Here is a 15,498-nt window from a genome sequence, read left to right as displayed (position 1 = left end):
TCTTTCAAAACATTCATTCAGCACCTACTATTTCTTACTCACATCTGACTCTCTCTAGCTAGGTGTTAAAGGGCTGAGAACTTTTAGGCAAATGCTGACCTGTGTCTAGGCAACAGAGAAGCTGAGCTAGGTCAACAGAGTACAGTGGAACAGAGTCCAGAGAGATGACCTATGTACCTAAATTCAGCAAGAAATTTCTGGTCCCTAATCTCCCGGAGGGCCTTTTAAAAGTTAAATATACGTACTATAGCGGATGTAAGTTTGTGCCATGCCACATCCCTCCTTGAAGACTGAAACACTCATCCCTAGTTGTTGGAAGAGTTGACAGCTGAGAGCTTTCAGCCAAGTCCCTCTCTTGGGATTGCCCTCAGGCTAAGAGAGCCACTTCAGGCAAGTTTTTGCCCATTCCTCACCAGTAGCCGTGACTGGTCAGTAAGATGTTTCTGTGCCTGGCCTCCTTGAATCAGGGTGGGACAACTCTGAAAGGTAATCCTGGCTCTAGGACCTCACCTAAACAACATCTTCCCTCCCTCTGAGAAAATCTGCTTCCTTCACTCCTTCACAGGGCACTTTCAGGGAATGACCTAGCACACTTACCAAGTTTCAGCTGAGTGGCTTGAGTTTAACATCTTCCTCTCAGATTCCACAGTCACAGACAGTTTAATGGTCTGTAAACTTTGGCAATGCTTGAGGCAGAATGAAGACACAAGCAAATGGATTTTCCCATGAATATTAATGACAACCTTTCGGAAATATCTCATTGCCTGGCTTATAAATCCTTCATCTTGAGTCTCATACAGATAGTGAAACAACTCCAGAAATCCTAGCTGTGATGGAAAACAGTCACTGTTTCCTAATATTTCCATCCACTGAAGTATCTTCCATTTTACCCCCAGTGACATTTTACAGTTAAAAGTGTCCTCGAGTTGTTTTACTAGACCTTCATTCAAAAGGCCAAACAAAAAGCATTTCATCTGCATCAGATGGGGGTCTTTATAACTGTTGCTTTCAAATAACAGCTTCACATCTTCAAAAGACTGAAAAAAAAGGTTCCCGGTTTCCATACTGTCTTTCAATATATAGAACATAGCTGCAAAAAACTCCTGAATATGTAGGTGGGTGAACACATAGCAGTTTTCATACTCTGTGTCCTTTTGAAGAATATTCACGTCCAGGAAAATTGTGACATCACATTTAGTTAATCCATGCTTTCTGAGATTTTCCCTGTAAAACACATATGTCATAGTCCATACTCCTTTGGCAGCTAAGTGGCACAGGCTCCTCAGTTGGGTTTGGTTGGGTAGACTAGGACAGCTTCCATCTGCTGGTGTGAACAAGCTAGAGATATAGCAGGTAAACAGAGCCGTGGTGGTTTTGCAGGTCAATGTGACACCCTTCTCCATTTGCTGCTCCAGACAAGTACAAATGACTCGGCACACTAGGGGGACTTTGCACAGGCTAAAAAGCATCTCACTATTTCTTAGTGAACCAAATACTTGCAAAGCCCACTTCTTGTCTTCAAAAAACTGGTAAATATACTCCTCTCTTGCATCCTCAGACATACCCAGTAGCTCTACAGAACGATGACTCTTCAACAAAGGCTCTAGTTTCTTATATGCTGTGAGTCTCGTTGTCACCAGTAAGGATGACTCAGGGAGCATCACTTTCCTCAGCAAACTACTCATGAGGAAGGACACTGGGTGTACCTGGGTCCAGTCTTCACACAACGCAAACTCAGGTTCCTCAAAGGCGAAGTTCAGTTCATCAAAACTATCAATGATAAAAAGGAGACTACTGGGCTGGGACATAATTCTTTCAATGGGGCCTTCTGTGCTGGGCCAGTCCTTTGATATCATTTGAACAAAGCTTCTCTCTCTCAACTGGTTAATTTCTCTGGCATTGAGATAAAAAACATAGGCAAATCTCTGCTGATAGAGGTTGCCCTGTGCCCAATCTAACATTGCCTTTCTCACCAAGGTTGTTTTCCCAACGCCAGCAGCCCCCTGAAGCACCACCGTCTGTGGCTGCTCCCCGGTTTTGACATCCACATCAAACAAATGTTCCAACAGTTCTTGACCTTTCTGAGCAATTTCATGACAGAAATCTTTAGGTTCTCCAAGCAAACACTCCTTATCCCACATGATGCAGAATTTTTCCTTTATTCGACTTCTGTATTCTGTTCCATCACCTAAGTCAGTTGGAATGGAGCAGGAAAAACACAAAGAGACACATGATCAAAACAAATTCTATGATTTGCAATGTTAAGAATACTGGACTTGGAGTTAGGAACAATAAGTGATACAGGCCAAAATCAAAGTGCAGTTGGTTTAGGGGTAAGAAAAGAATGTAAATAAAGCAAAAATATTCCTGTAGATTTAAAACCTACATTAGAAACTGTGGAAAAACAGAACTGACAATGCAGAAAAATGAATTTATAAAATAAAAATTTGATTTGTTCTAGAAATATTTTCTCTTCTGTGTACTTTTTCTCTACAGAGAAAAAAGATGATATATGTGGAGAATAGAGTCATCATTTAGATAAAAACAAAAAGAACACAGGTAACAATTAATAATAAGAGCCAGAGAAGATCTGAAGACAGATCTGAATCTACAGATCAAATTAATCCACTTTATACAGGTAAAACATTAATAGAAATGAACATTGAAGCATAGCCTGAAGACTATTTTAAAGAAAAAAATTCCCATGTCCAAGTATAATGAAAATACAGTTTCATCTTTACCTAGTTCAGTCTGATTTCTTCTTTAGATCTCAATTTAAACATCCTTATCTGAGAGAAGCCTTCTCTGAACCCCAACACTAGAATAGTTCTCCCAAATATTCTCAAAACAGTATATTTTTCATTCACAACACGTATCACAAGTTGTAATTACTTTAATTTTTAAAGCAAATAATTCTTTTCTTTGTTCTACTAGGGCATTCAGTACAAACATCTAACATAGTTCATATCCCACTAACTTAAGCTTAGTTCTCCCCCAGGAGACGGTATGGTATTAAAGGCAGGTACTCTTTCTCTTTATGGTATAATATATAGCACAGGGCAGCACTTAAAAGAAAATTGAGATTATAAGGATGATTTCTACTTTCTTCATTATACTTTTGTCTATCTTCCAAATTTTCTAACAGTAAATTTCTATGGATGTAGAACCCTGGTCTCCTAAATTTATGGCCCATTATACCACAAGAATAAACTCCCTTATATTGAATCAGAAATTAAGGTCAAAGTGGGAAGTTAGCTTCAGATCATTTCATACAATAAACAATATTTATTTATTAGTGCTTGGAATGAAGTGGGTTCTCAATTATTTCTTGAATGAAATAATGTAACATCTTAGAAAGCAGCATAGCTGAGTTAGGAATAAAGGTTTCTCACCTGGTCCAGTTTTCTTTCTACCGTAATTCCATTTATATAAACTGGAATTCAAGTACGTTGAATTTGAAAGAAAATAAGGGAATAGAAATGGTATTGAACTAAGACTGAAAGCCCTGGTTCTGGAAATTACATTTTATACGAACTAGCTGGTCACTACCCCTAGAACTCAATTACAGCATCGTTTCTAAAGGATGGGAATGGATGTGAGAAACCAAATAGTCCCTGCCAAGTCAAGGACTCTTTAGTCCATAAAACACAGACATGAATATACCTTTGTTCATTAGACTGTCAACTTTTGACTGGGCATTTCCAAAGATTGCTCTCTTGAGGCCCTGAATTAACATGGCCTTGATTCTGACTTTGGCCAGAGAGCCAGTGTTGTTGATTCTTTTTGAATGAAAGACAGGGAATAGGTAGGATATTAGAAGAAGTTATCAAGAATTGAACAAAGGTCCCCTGGGAGATAAAACTCCATCATGCTTCAAAAGCTCAAACTCTTCCCAAATCTGACAAAAAGTCCATCTACTCACCCAACACTGCCTCCTGATCACCTTGTGCCTCTCCGGCCCTGGCATCTTCTGGCCCCATACTCTGGGTGGTCCCTGCAAGAGGTTCCCACAGGATCATGAGATTTACCAAAAACAAGGAGAGCTTTGGTGATGGCCAGAACTATTCTCAGAGGTCCAATTCTATGACCATCTCGGTTTAAGAAAAGAGCCAACAGAGCCTCAGAATCCACCAACTTAGCTGAGGAAGAAGTGATGTGGTGTGAACAACACTGAAGTAGGAGGCCTCTGGCCATGCCCCCAACCCTGTAACTCTTGGGCAAGGGGTCTAGTCTAAGCCTAAGTTTCCTTGTCTGTACTGACCTAATGGGGATATGGTGAGGCTGAAAGGAAATAATGGATATACACTTAGTAGCTGTAAAGCCTTGTATATGAATAAGGAACTTAAGATGCCTATAATAAATATTCCATAACTGGGAATGACTAAAAATGCTGGCTTATATCCCTTAATAATTTTTTGTCCATTCCTCATATTTCAGCAAAGATTTTAAATGATATTGGAGAGTCCTTAAAATTTAGCCTGGCCTATGACTTTGTTTGTAGTTTAGGCAAAGGAACACTAGATGGGACAATTTGTATCGCTCAATTCCTTTTATCATTCTAATTAGTACAAGATGGGTGAATTACCCCCAATTAAGGAGCGAGGCTGAGTAATAGTACTCAGAACCCTCCTACCTCTTCACTGTTCCTCAAATGATCCAACAAGCTCCCAATGTACTTGACCACCACGGAGCTTGTGTCCCACAGAATGGTTTAATCCCCAAATCCCTTTCTTAGAATCATTCCAATGGGCTCCAGGAAGCACCTTCTTCTCCCTATCCCCAGATAGGTCCCTAGCATCACTCACAGTTGATCTCTGCTTTTGCTCTCTCACACAGATCCTTCAGGTTCATCTTGCCAAAGATTTTGAGAGCCACATCCCAGGCCTGCTCTCCTGGATAATATCTGTTCATCAAGTTAGCCAGATCCTCCCGCTTGGCCTTCTTCACTTCAGCCCAGGGTATCTGGCAGTGCTCGGGTTCCATGGTCGCATTCCTCAGGAGTAACTTGAATTTATTTAATTCCTCTTTGTTTAGCTCCTCCAAATACAATAGCAGGCCAAAATCAGGAAAGAAGGAAGAAGACAATGAATCTGTCATCTTGTCCACAGATCAATAGTCAGGCTTCAGTGGGGGAAAATAATCAAAAGAATGTTGAATAAATGGGACCTATGGAAAAGTAAGATTAGAAAATGAAATAGCTATAAAAAATATAGATTAATTCAACAAACGTGTGTTGAAGCCCAATTTATTAGGCTCAGTACTGACCTAGTGTCCTCTGTAATCTATCTTTTCTATCTTTTTCTATCATAAAAGCATTCCTCTAATAAAGACCACTGTGTATTTCTTCCACCCTCCCAAGAGTTACTCCTAGTCCCACCACTTATGAGCTGTAAGAAATAAAGAAAGGCAATTCATCTTTCTGAACCTCAGTTTGCTCTTCTGCAAAGTGAAGATATCAGAACCAACCTCCGAGGACGGTGGTAAGGATTGAATGAGGTAGAGTTCATAGATCACCTGGGACAGAACAGGTTCCTACTAAGTGTTGGCAACTTTCCTCATCCCTTCTCTCTCCCACCAACACTCAACATATATCTCAGCCTATAAAATGTTATTATTGTACCCTCACCAATAACCATTACTCTTGAAGCACATGCAATTGGCATATGCCTCCATTTACCTCTTCTTGTCATGTCATCTCTGTCACAAATCCATATGCAGTCACTGAAAGTCTGCATTCCTAACTCACAAGCTCCTTTCGCATCCACTCCCCAACACACATTATTCTAGATGAGTTTAAAATTAAAGCCCATCCAAAACAGCATTCTCTCACATCTTTGACCTTAACTCCCATGACCTTATTTCACTCCCATGTTTCACTCTGATGTCCTCAATCCAGACTTCATCAGCAACGACTACCCAAACTCTTAAACTGCAAAGTCCCATAACCCATTCTCTACTAATACCTTCCAGCTAATTGAGCAGTTTCGTGCCCTCAATCCCTTTGTGACAGTTCTTCAAGTTTTATCAAATCCCAGTCTTTGAGCCTTGTGTTTTCCTCTTATTTATCAGCCATCTTAACAGCCTTATTTAATTTATTATTCAGCATGGGTACTCCAGTTAATCACTTAAACCGTTTCTTCAAGTTCCTCATTTCCTCTTCAGTGATTTGCTTCAAGAGACAGAGCTAGTAAGTGGTACAGCTGAAACTCGACCTAGATCTTTCTCTAAACCCTCCCCCTTCTAATCTCCCATAATGCCTCCCCCCATTCCTGCCAATGGGATTGGAAAAGATAGATGGGGGAAATAAAAATGTACCAAAGGGAGATTTCACTTCTCAAACAGAAAGTGAATTATCTCAAAATTACATAGTAAATCAGGACTTTTTATCCTACAGCAATTGGTGAGCTATCAGCTGTTTTAGGGTTTTTTGTTTTAACTGCACTGCAGAATTATTCTAGACTACAGATTAGAATGTGACCAAAACAGATTCCATAGTAATTTTTTAAAAAGAAGCAAAAAGGAGTAAATTTGAGGAAACTTCAAAGGAACAGTGAAATTTCCCCAGGACATCCAGACTATGGTAGGTGAGGGAAAATGAGGTGTAGGACACAACACCCTCAACTTTTCACCTAGAAATGTACAGATATCACTCTGTGGGGGCCAATCTTTTTTCTCCTCTTTCCTGTAACAAAGAAAGGGGGCTCTCTCCCCTTCTCTATTGTTCATCCCTCCACCTGTGATCTGAATCACATGAGTACCCAGTTGTTAAAGGACTTAATCCATTAGTGATCTCTCTTCTCTATCTTCAACCCCTCCCTGTTCTCTAAGTCCCTCTTTAACACTTAAACACACCCAAATCTACTATAGTCTTTTACAAATGTTCCCTTAACTCCACGTCCCCTTCATCTTCACAGTCAAACCTCTTCAGAGTCTTCTCTCCTTTACATGCTATACCTCCTCAATCCTCTGCAATCTAACTTTTGCCACCACACTTCTGCTGAGATAACTCATACCAATTACCACCCTGTTGCAAAACCCAATAGGTATTTTTGGATTCAATTTTCTATCAGTAAGCAGGAAAATAACAGTATCTACCTCTGCGAAGATCAGAAGCTAATGCATGCACCTAACTTACAGAGTGCCATATGTATAATTGCTATTGTAACAATAACTTAATTCTTGATATTCTCTCTCTTCTTGGCTCTCATAATCCTATACTTTCTTCATTTTCCTCTTGCCTTTCTGGGTGTCCCTTTGAGCCAAGACCTATATGGTTCTCAATCATATTGGGTCTCTACTACATGAGGGCTATAGTTCTGACAGAAAGACTCTGGTATCCTTCCCAAAAGTTTTATGCTGTTCTTTGAAGAAACTGTTCTTTGTTTTGTGGTCTTCCTTTGTTCACATTTTTGGGAAGGAAAAAACAGACGTCTGTTGTTGCTCCTCTTACGTGAAGGCATTCATAAATTCCAAAATGTTCTAAACTAAAATGGGAACCTGTGGTTGGAGAAGATTCATTTCAATTTTCAAATTTATTTATGTGAACTTTTGCCACCTATAATAATTAGAGCACACGTGTTCAAAATAAATTTTTCATTCAGCACATGTTAATAATAGCCATATTTGTTGAGGATCTACGGTGTATAAGTTCTTTATGAAAATTTTCTCTAGTCTTAAAAATACTCCTGAAAGTTTAGTCTTATCCACATTTTATAGATATGAGGACTTGGAAATTAAGAAACTTGCCGGGGTTACACAGTTGATAAGTAGCCTATCAGACTACAAAGCTGATTCTCTTCCTACTAGGTACCACTGCCTTTCAATTTCACTCCATTTTTCGAGTCACAGTTAAATGAAACCTGTGTGGCCACGTTCCACGATACCTGATCCTGTGCTGAACACTGGGCTATGGGAAGAGGAAGACCTCTAAATATATAATGGCAATCTTCTGAGCTATGGCAGTTCTAGGAGAACACAAAGGAAGGAGGGATTCTTTTCTATAGAGGGTAGAGATGAGAAAGTCTTGGGGAAGTGACATTGTATCTAGGAAACAAGATATTCCCACCCTTTTCCGATACTCCTGCCTGATTTCCTTTCTTGATGGGTCTAATGGAACCTCCTATAGCAGTTATTTGCCAGATAATTCTTTATTTGGGGCACATTGTATGGGCAGTGTATGATGTTTAGTAGCTTTCCTGGCCTCTACCCACTAGATGCCATTGGAACCCTCCTCCATCTCCCACAGTTGTGACAAACAAAATGTCTCCAGACTTTGTCAAATGTCCCAGGGCAGCAAATTGCCTGCAGTTGAAACCACTTCCAAAGCCATACCCTCTACTGCTGAGTGTACAACTCATCAGTCCTTCTCTATGATATGACCATAACGAAGAAATCAAAGAAACAGACTACATAACTCAGAGAAAGACATTCCCATGAGATTCAAATATATAATAGAAGAAATACTGTAATTGGGAAGGGAAGCACTCAGTGCAGAGTATTAGGACAACTTGTAAACCATTCAGACAAAAAGTAATTAGTATTCTCACAGAATAAATCTCAGATACAGTAAATCAGTAAATCGTTAATACTTCAAACCAGAGGGGAGAAACAGCAGAGACTATTTATCACACTTTAGGAGAGGAGGGACTTACCAGTTTGGGCACATTAAGGGAAATGACCAAAAATCAGGATGAATATTAGGAGATATATTGTTAACTATGTTGAAATTAAAACCTCTTCTCCATAAGAATTCAAACACAAAACGAAACCAAAAACAGCAAAAATGTTTATAGGAAACTTGACAAATAAATAGTTGAAGTGTAAATTAGTAAAATCACTTTAGAACTGTCGGCCTTAACTACTAAAATTGGAGATACGCACCCAGATCCACATTTGGTTTCTAATACCATTCTCCCATAAGAGGAGTCAGGGCTCTATGGTGAAGTGGCTGATTCTAGGACTAGGGCTGGGAATATACAAGATGAGCCTAAGCTTCTTGTAGTGCTAGAAAGTAAGGAAAAGAAAAGGAAAGAGTACCTCAAAAAGACACAAAAGCCAACCTGAAAGAGCTCCCAAATGGCCAAAATAAATAATGCAGTATTGGATTACAACCCAAAGTATAAAGCAAATATCCATGAGTCTATACTGATATAGATAAATGAATGAATAAATTAATAAATGAGGGGAAAGAGACAAATCTTTATCGTAGAATAACTCCAAATACTTTACGTAGATATTCCCTTCTCCAGGAGGTGGGTCTTAGCCCCAACCCACCCCCACCCATTTGTTAGTGATTGGGGCTTAGTGATCTGTTAAGTGGAGAACCTGACAAACACTGCCTCAGCCTGGTGTTCAAGGTTATCATCATCAGTCATGTCATTGTTGATAGGATGTACCTTTGATATCATGTGATGAGAGTGGCATATGACCACCGTGATATTCCTCCCCAACACCCATAATTCCAGTTTAACCAAGAGGAAAACATCAGACAAACCCAAAATGATAGGCTACAAAATACCTGACCAGTACTTCTCAAAACTGTCAAAGTCATCAAAAACAAAGAAAGACTGAGAAACTTTCACAGACCAGAGGAGACTAAGGAGTCAAGATGACTAAGTGTAATACGGTATTCTGAAAAGGGTCCAAGAATAGAAAAGAACTAGGAAAAAACTACTGAAACCTAAGCTAAGTGTCACTTAATTAACAGTCTTAATTGCCTTAGTCGTGACAAGTATACTAAGGTAACTCAAGACGTTAAAAATAGAGGAAATTGGGTAAGGGGTATAAGACAATTCTTTTTCTGTAAATCTAAAACTATTCTAAAATAAAATAGTTATTTTTTAATTGGAGATATGCATACCCTACGGCCTAACAATCATATTCTTCAGAATCAACCCAACAGGGATGTGTGTGCAGGTATACCAAGAGACACACAAGAATAGCCACAGCAGCAATCTTGTAATTCCTAAGCACTGGAAAAGATCCAAGAGTCCACCTACAGTAGAACCAACAAATAAATTGTGGTAAATTCATACAATGAAATCCTATACAGTAATGAAAATACATGATCTGCAACTATACGCTACTAGGGTGAATCTCACAAACATAATCAGTGAAAGAAGCCAAACCTCAAAAGATTATGTATCGTATAATTCCATTCATAAAAAGATCAAAAATAAAAAAATAAACCATATATTGTTTATGGATGCATGTATAAAAAATGGGGTAGGGGTAAGGAAGTAACTACCATAAAAGTGAGTTCGTGTTACCTCTGCAGGCAGGGAGGATTTATGATCAGGGAGGTGCCCCTGGGGCTCTTGGGCACTGGTAATGTTCTATTCCTTGACCTGGTGATGGTTTACATGGACGATCACTTGGTTATCATTCACTAAGCTGCACAGTTATGTTTAATGCACTCTTCTATATGAATTATAGTTCACACTAAAATATAGTTTTTAAAAGGTTCATATCACCAGAAAGACATAATACAAATTAGAAAAGCACTAAAAGCAAATTATTGCTAATAATCTATCCATAGAGGGAAAAAAAGGTAAACGGCTAACAAGTATTTCAGAAAATGTTCAAACTTAAGCATATAGATAAACTAACACAAACCAGGTGATATCACTTCACAATTATCAAAATGGCAAAAATAAGCTTTAAAAAACAATATCACATGACGATGAGCACATAATGGAGTAGCTATTGTTAGTATAAATGTTAATTGCTACACTCTTGGAAAGCTGCATGTCCACAACTATGAAGAACTTGAAAACCATGCATGACTTTTCAACCAGTAACCTCTCTCTGGGAAATTACTCAATGGAAAGAATCCCAAGCACAGAAAAGAAAGTTTTGTGCACACAGGTGTTTATTTCAAGTAGTAAATAATTGCCAAACTAAAACTCAATTATGGTTAATGAAATAAACGCATAAAAATATGGCACAGTCTTTAAAATGACCTCTTCACGCAGCAATATGCAACACGTGCAGGGTTAAAAGTAGAGTAAGAATATGAGGATTGGTACTAAAGAATTAAAACAAAACCTCTACATAAAAAAGACAAAGAAAATATACCAAAATATTGACCTTCGTCGTGTTTTGGGTTTACGACAATTTGTGACAACTTTCTTTAATCAAAACACATTCCTTAAATAAATGGAGCACAGGAAGGGAATATTCTCGGACTGAAGGACGAACACCTGCTCTCGGGCAGGGAGGAGAGAGGCGTGCTGGAATTCCCTAGGATTGGTGAAAGTGGGGATAATCATACCACTTGACCTCAAGCGAGTTAGGAAGCAGGCACTGCACTCGAGCTAAAAGCCACACTAGGTCTCCACCGAAAGTGGACTACTTACCCACGTGCGCACCGCAGCCTGGGCTCCCCGCCTCCCCAAGAGACCGCGGACTCGCCTCGCACCGGGAGTGACCGCTCCCGCGGATCTTCGCCCGCGCCCGCTAGCGGACCAAGTTCTTCTCCCTGGGAGTCCTGGCAGCTCCTCCTCTTGGGCCTCGGCCCGGGGTCTGCATCCCCTTTTTTGTCTTCCACTAAGAATGTGGGCGCTGGAAAGTCTCTCAGGGTATCTAATCCTATTTTAGCGGGGGCAAAACACCCCCAGAGAAGAGGAGGATCATTCCGTACCTTGAGTCACAGCGGACGTCGGTTGCGAAGGTTAAATCCCAGCGCCGAAAGCGAGGAAACGAAGAGGGAAAGGAAAAGGTGAAAGGAACAGCTCAACAGGTACCTGCTGTTTGATGTGAAAGGGGAACTCACCCTTTTTCCTTTCACGACTAATCTTCCTCCTCCGCTGCGAGCCCAGCAAACGCGCGCGAAGAGAGCTGCGTGGGCCGCCGGGTGCGGTTGGACCCTCTCGGCCCGGCCCAGCGAGTCTCTCTTCCCATTGGCTGGCAGGGCAAGGGGCGCTGCTCCCACGCTGGCGCTGGGTGCCTGAGCCTTAGACCCGCTCTACCGAGCGCTGCTCCTAGGAGAAGATAACCTGGTGCAATATAAGATCCTCTGCGTGCGGCGCACCTCGGGGACACAGCCTCCTTCCTTTCCTGAGAACTCAACCTGGGGGAAGCGGGGGTCTGGGAGTTGGAACCTGGCTCCAGATGACCTTTCGCATACTGGCTGACTCCCAATTAGCAGCAGCCCTTTATTCCTCCATCCAATAATCCATGTAATTATTGAGCACCTACTTCGTGCCTGCCAGTTTTTCGGGCCCTCTCCAGCAGCGAACAAAACATCCGAAGTCTTGCTCCCGCCTCCCTCTCTGGCGCTTTCATTGTATTGAAGGGGCACAGACATTGAACTGTAGTGTATCAGATGGTGATCATTGCCGTGGAGAAAAACAGAGTGGGGTAACAGACTTTGTGCTGGAGGTAAGGGTTAGGGGGTGGGTCCTATTTCTCTCTGGGTAGAAAGGGAAGACACTGCTAAGGTGACATTTGCAAAAAGTGAGAGTGTGAGCTATGCAGATATCTGGGAGACGGAGCATTCTAGGAGAAGGAAATAACAAGCGCAGAGGCCTCAGACAAGAGCCTGCTTGATATATTTGAGGAAGAGTTGAGTCAAATCAAGCCTCATGGTCACCATGACTCTGTGTTGATATGTGATAGTGCAATTTCATCCAAATCCCACATGACTAGAACTGCTTTGTGTGGATATATGGCCTTGGCCCCTGAAAACAGGGATCTCAAAGTTGGCTTAGACCCTAATAGGTCCAGCAGCTTCAGGAATTAGAATTGTCTCTCAGATGAGAGGCCTCTGGATCAAATGGGCAAATGTGTGTCCTTTTACGATGGCTTCCTTTTTCTCAGGATTACCCATTCTAAAGACCCATTCCTATTGACATAGTAGCAACATTTAGGAGATTCTAGAGTTGTCCATAACCTTGTTTAAAGTACCATTTCTCCAGCTGAATCTTCATGGAGAGCTTTAAACCTTATTGGCAAAGCATGAGCCAGTATTTGCTGGTATTAAGCAAATTACACTGTAGGCAACTGATGTGAAGGGCTCAGTCATGCTAGTTAGCCAGATGGATCCAACAGCCTCAATCACAGTCAGAAACTAGAGCCCTAGATTATAAAGATTCACATAAAAACTAAAAAGTATAACCCATAGTACAGAGGTGAGAGAAAACAAGGTAAACTCTCTTGGTTTGGCTCCAGTCTACTATATTAATTGGTTATGTAATAGCCATTCAAGAAATGTGCTGACTATTATATTCACAAGTACATACATCTTAAGAGAAGTATCAGTGTTACAGGTTTGGGTTCTAAAACCATGAAATAGAACATATTTATTCCATGAAAAATAAAAAACTGAGGAGACTATTAAAGGAACAACGTTTTAAAAGCTGAGGGTCCCAAAGTGTACCATAATAAAAATAAATTAGACCACTTTTTCATTTTCATTTAATTTACATATACCTATCATATTTAATTTTACATAAACACAAGTTTTATAATATCATACATTTTAGTGCAATCTTGTTTCTTTCTCCTTTGATTTAGCTCTTCCACGGAAAGAAGTCCTTCTGAGGAAGGACATTGCTTGTCCCTTACTGCGTTATTATTTTAAAAATTCTGTTTTGTCTTTTTTCTATTACTTTTGCTAAAATTTAATTTTTCAGGCCTCCTTTTTCTCAAAATTCTAAACAATAAAATGGAAAATGAAAGTCTTCTTAATTAACAACTACTAACAAAAAGGCATCTCAGAAAAGGTTTTGAGATGTCTCCTCATGCCCCTGCAGCTGGAAGGAGAGACACCATTCTTCTTCATGAAATTAATAAGGTGTGAAGTTAATAAGGGCAAGTAAAAGCATATTCATCAGCTGGGGATAAGGATGACAAAGCTCATATTTAGTTTTTGTTAATTTTCTCTGGACATTTTTTATCAATATATAAAGTCTCTCTCTTTATTTGATTCTTAACTTTCGGTTAGCTTTCTGCAGGATTGAAATTTCTGCTTTTTTGTTTGCTGGTAGCTTTTTGACCAAGCTCACAGGTGTTTCTTTTAAAAAGCATATGGGCGGATTTTGTTACTTGACCCAGTCTGACAGTCTCTGCCTTTAAATGAGAAAATTCAGTCCATTCACTTTTACCACATGCACTGATAATTTATTGCATTATTTATATATTACTTTAGGTTTATTATTCATTTTAAATCATAGCTTTATTTCTTTTCCATATTTTTCCTTTAAATGAGAAAATTCAGTCCATTCACTTTTAGCACATGCACTGATAATTTATTGCATTCTTTATATATTACTTTAGGTTTAGTATTCATTTTAAATCATAGCTTTATTTCTTTTTCCATATTTTTTCTATCTTTCCTCTTAGTGTATTTGCTATTTGTTTAGAGCCCTTTCTTAAATTATGTCTTCAGATGGGAAAGACCTGAGTGATACAGACTCTGCATTCTTGCAAATCCTCAAATGTTTATTTCGTCAGGACAGGTGACTACATTTTGGCTCATGGATGGCAGCCCCTTTATTTTACCAGTCTATAGCTGCTATTTAACCATTTTATAGCTTCCAACATTACAAATGATAAGAATAATGTCATTTTTCTTTGTAGATAACTTGCCCTTTCTTCCTGAAAGCTTATAAAGTTTTCTCTTTATCCTTAGCCTGTAGAAATTATATCTGTATATGTCTAGTGCGAGTCTTTACTCATTAATCCACACTGAAATGTTGTGAGTTCTTTAGCTCTGTAGATTCAGGCCTTTTAAAAAGTTTTCGGCCCAGAGAAATTTTCTATGATTTTGTTATTCATTTATTCCTGCCCTTCTGTCTACTCCTTTTTCTTCTTCTGGAACTTTTTGTCTGCATATTAGATCTCATAGATGTATCCTTTAAGCGTATTATCTTATTTTTCTTCATGATTTCCATCTCTATCTTTTTTCCTCTGTGCTTTGGGGTATTTCTTTAAATCATCTAGGCAACTTCTTGGGTCTCAAAAGTGACCATCTCCAATTCAATTGCTAAATTGCTTCATTAGAAAGAGATAGGGATAGATATAGATATCTTTTATTAAATTTTAATTTAATTTTTAAAAGTATTATATATACTTTTTTAAATTCCAGAAAGTGTTAATGCTGTACTTGATGCTCTTTTTTTGTTATTCATATTGTCATCTGCTGTTCTAGCAGTTATATTTCCCAAGATGCACATTCAGTTTGTCTCTATTCATCATTCTCTGTCTGGCAACTGGATCCCCTTGAGTTTTTGTTTTGGGGATTTTTTTTTTTTGTCAGTTCATTGAGGTTTAGATCTGGTTAATAGAGTATTTTAAGTTAGCAGTCCCACACATAGGAGAAGACCAAGAGGCAAGGAGGTCTTTACCACTGCTGGCTGTTGAATAGAAGCATGAAGCCTGCCATTTTCCCACTGAGGCACCTGGATAAAAGCCTCTTGCTCACTACTCTCCTTATAATCTCTCAGACTCAGCATAGGGGACAGTCAGTGTACGTGTTCAGCTTCTTCTTGGCATCTT

General features: G+C 39.5%; 1 protein-coding gene across 4 annotated transcripts in view; it reads right to left on the bottom strand.

The window, feature by feature from the left end:
* NLRP14 (NLR family pyrin domain containing 14) overlaps positions 1–11,856 on the bottom strand; it is a 37,456-nt gene extending 25,600 nt beyond the window's left edge. Inside the window, exons 1-4 of one of the 4 annotated variants that reach the window (XM_070626152.1) lie at positions 11,774–11,856; positions 4,806–5,166; positions 3,923–3,994; positions 598–2,188 (exon numbers count right to left, since the gene is read on the bottom strand). In XM_070626152.1, coding sequence (XP_070482253.1) covers positions 598–2,188; positions 3,923–3,994; positions 4,806–5,097 — 1,955 coding nt within the window. In that variant the 5' untranslated portion in view covers positions 5,098–5,166; positions 11,774–11,856. Of the gene's footprint in view, positions 1–597; positions 2,189–3,922; positions 3,995–4,805; positions 5,167–11,357 lie in introns of those variants that run through there. The other 3 variants (XM_070626155.1, XM_070626153.1, XM_070626154.1) reach the window with 3 other exon arrangements.
* Positions 11,857–15,498: the final 3,642 nt, after the last annotated feature.

This window comes from Equus przewalskii, chromosome 6 (genome assembly GCF_037783145.1).
Source record: "Equus przewalskii isolate Varuska chromosome 6, EquPr2, whole genome shotgun sequence".
Taxonomy (NCBI): Eukaryota; Metazoa; Chordata; class Mammalia; order Perissodactyla; family Equidae; genus Equus; species Equus przewalskii.
This window is presented reverse-complemented; position numbering and strand designations above follow the sequence as displayed.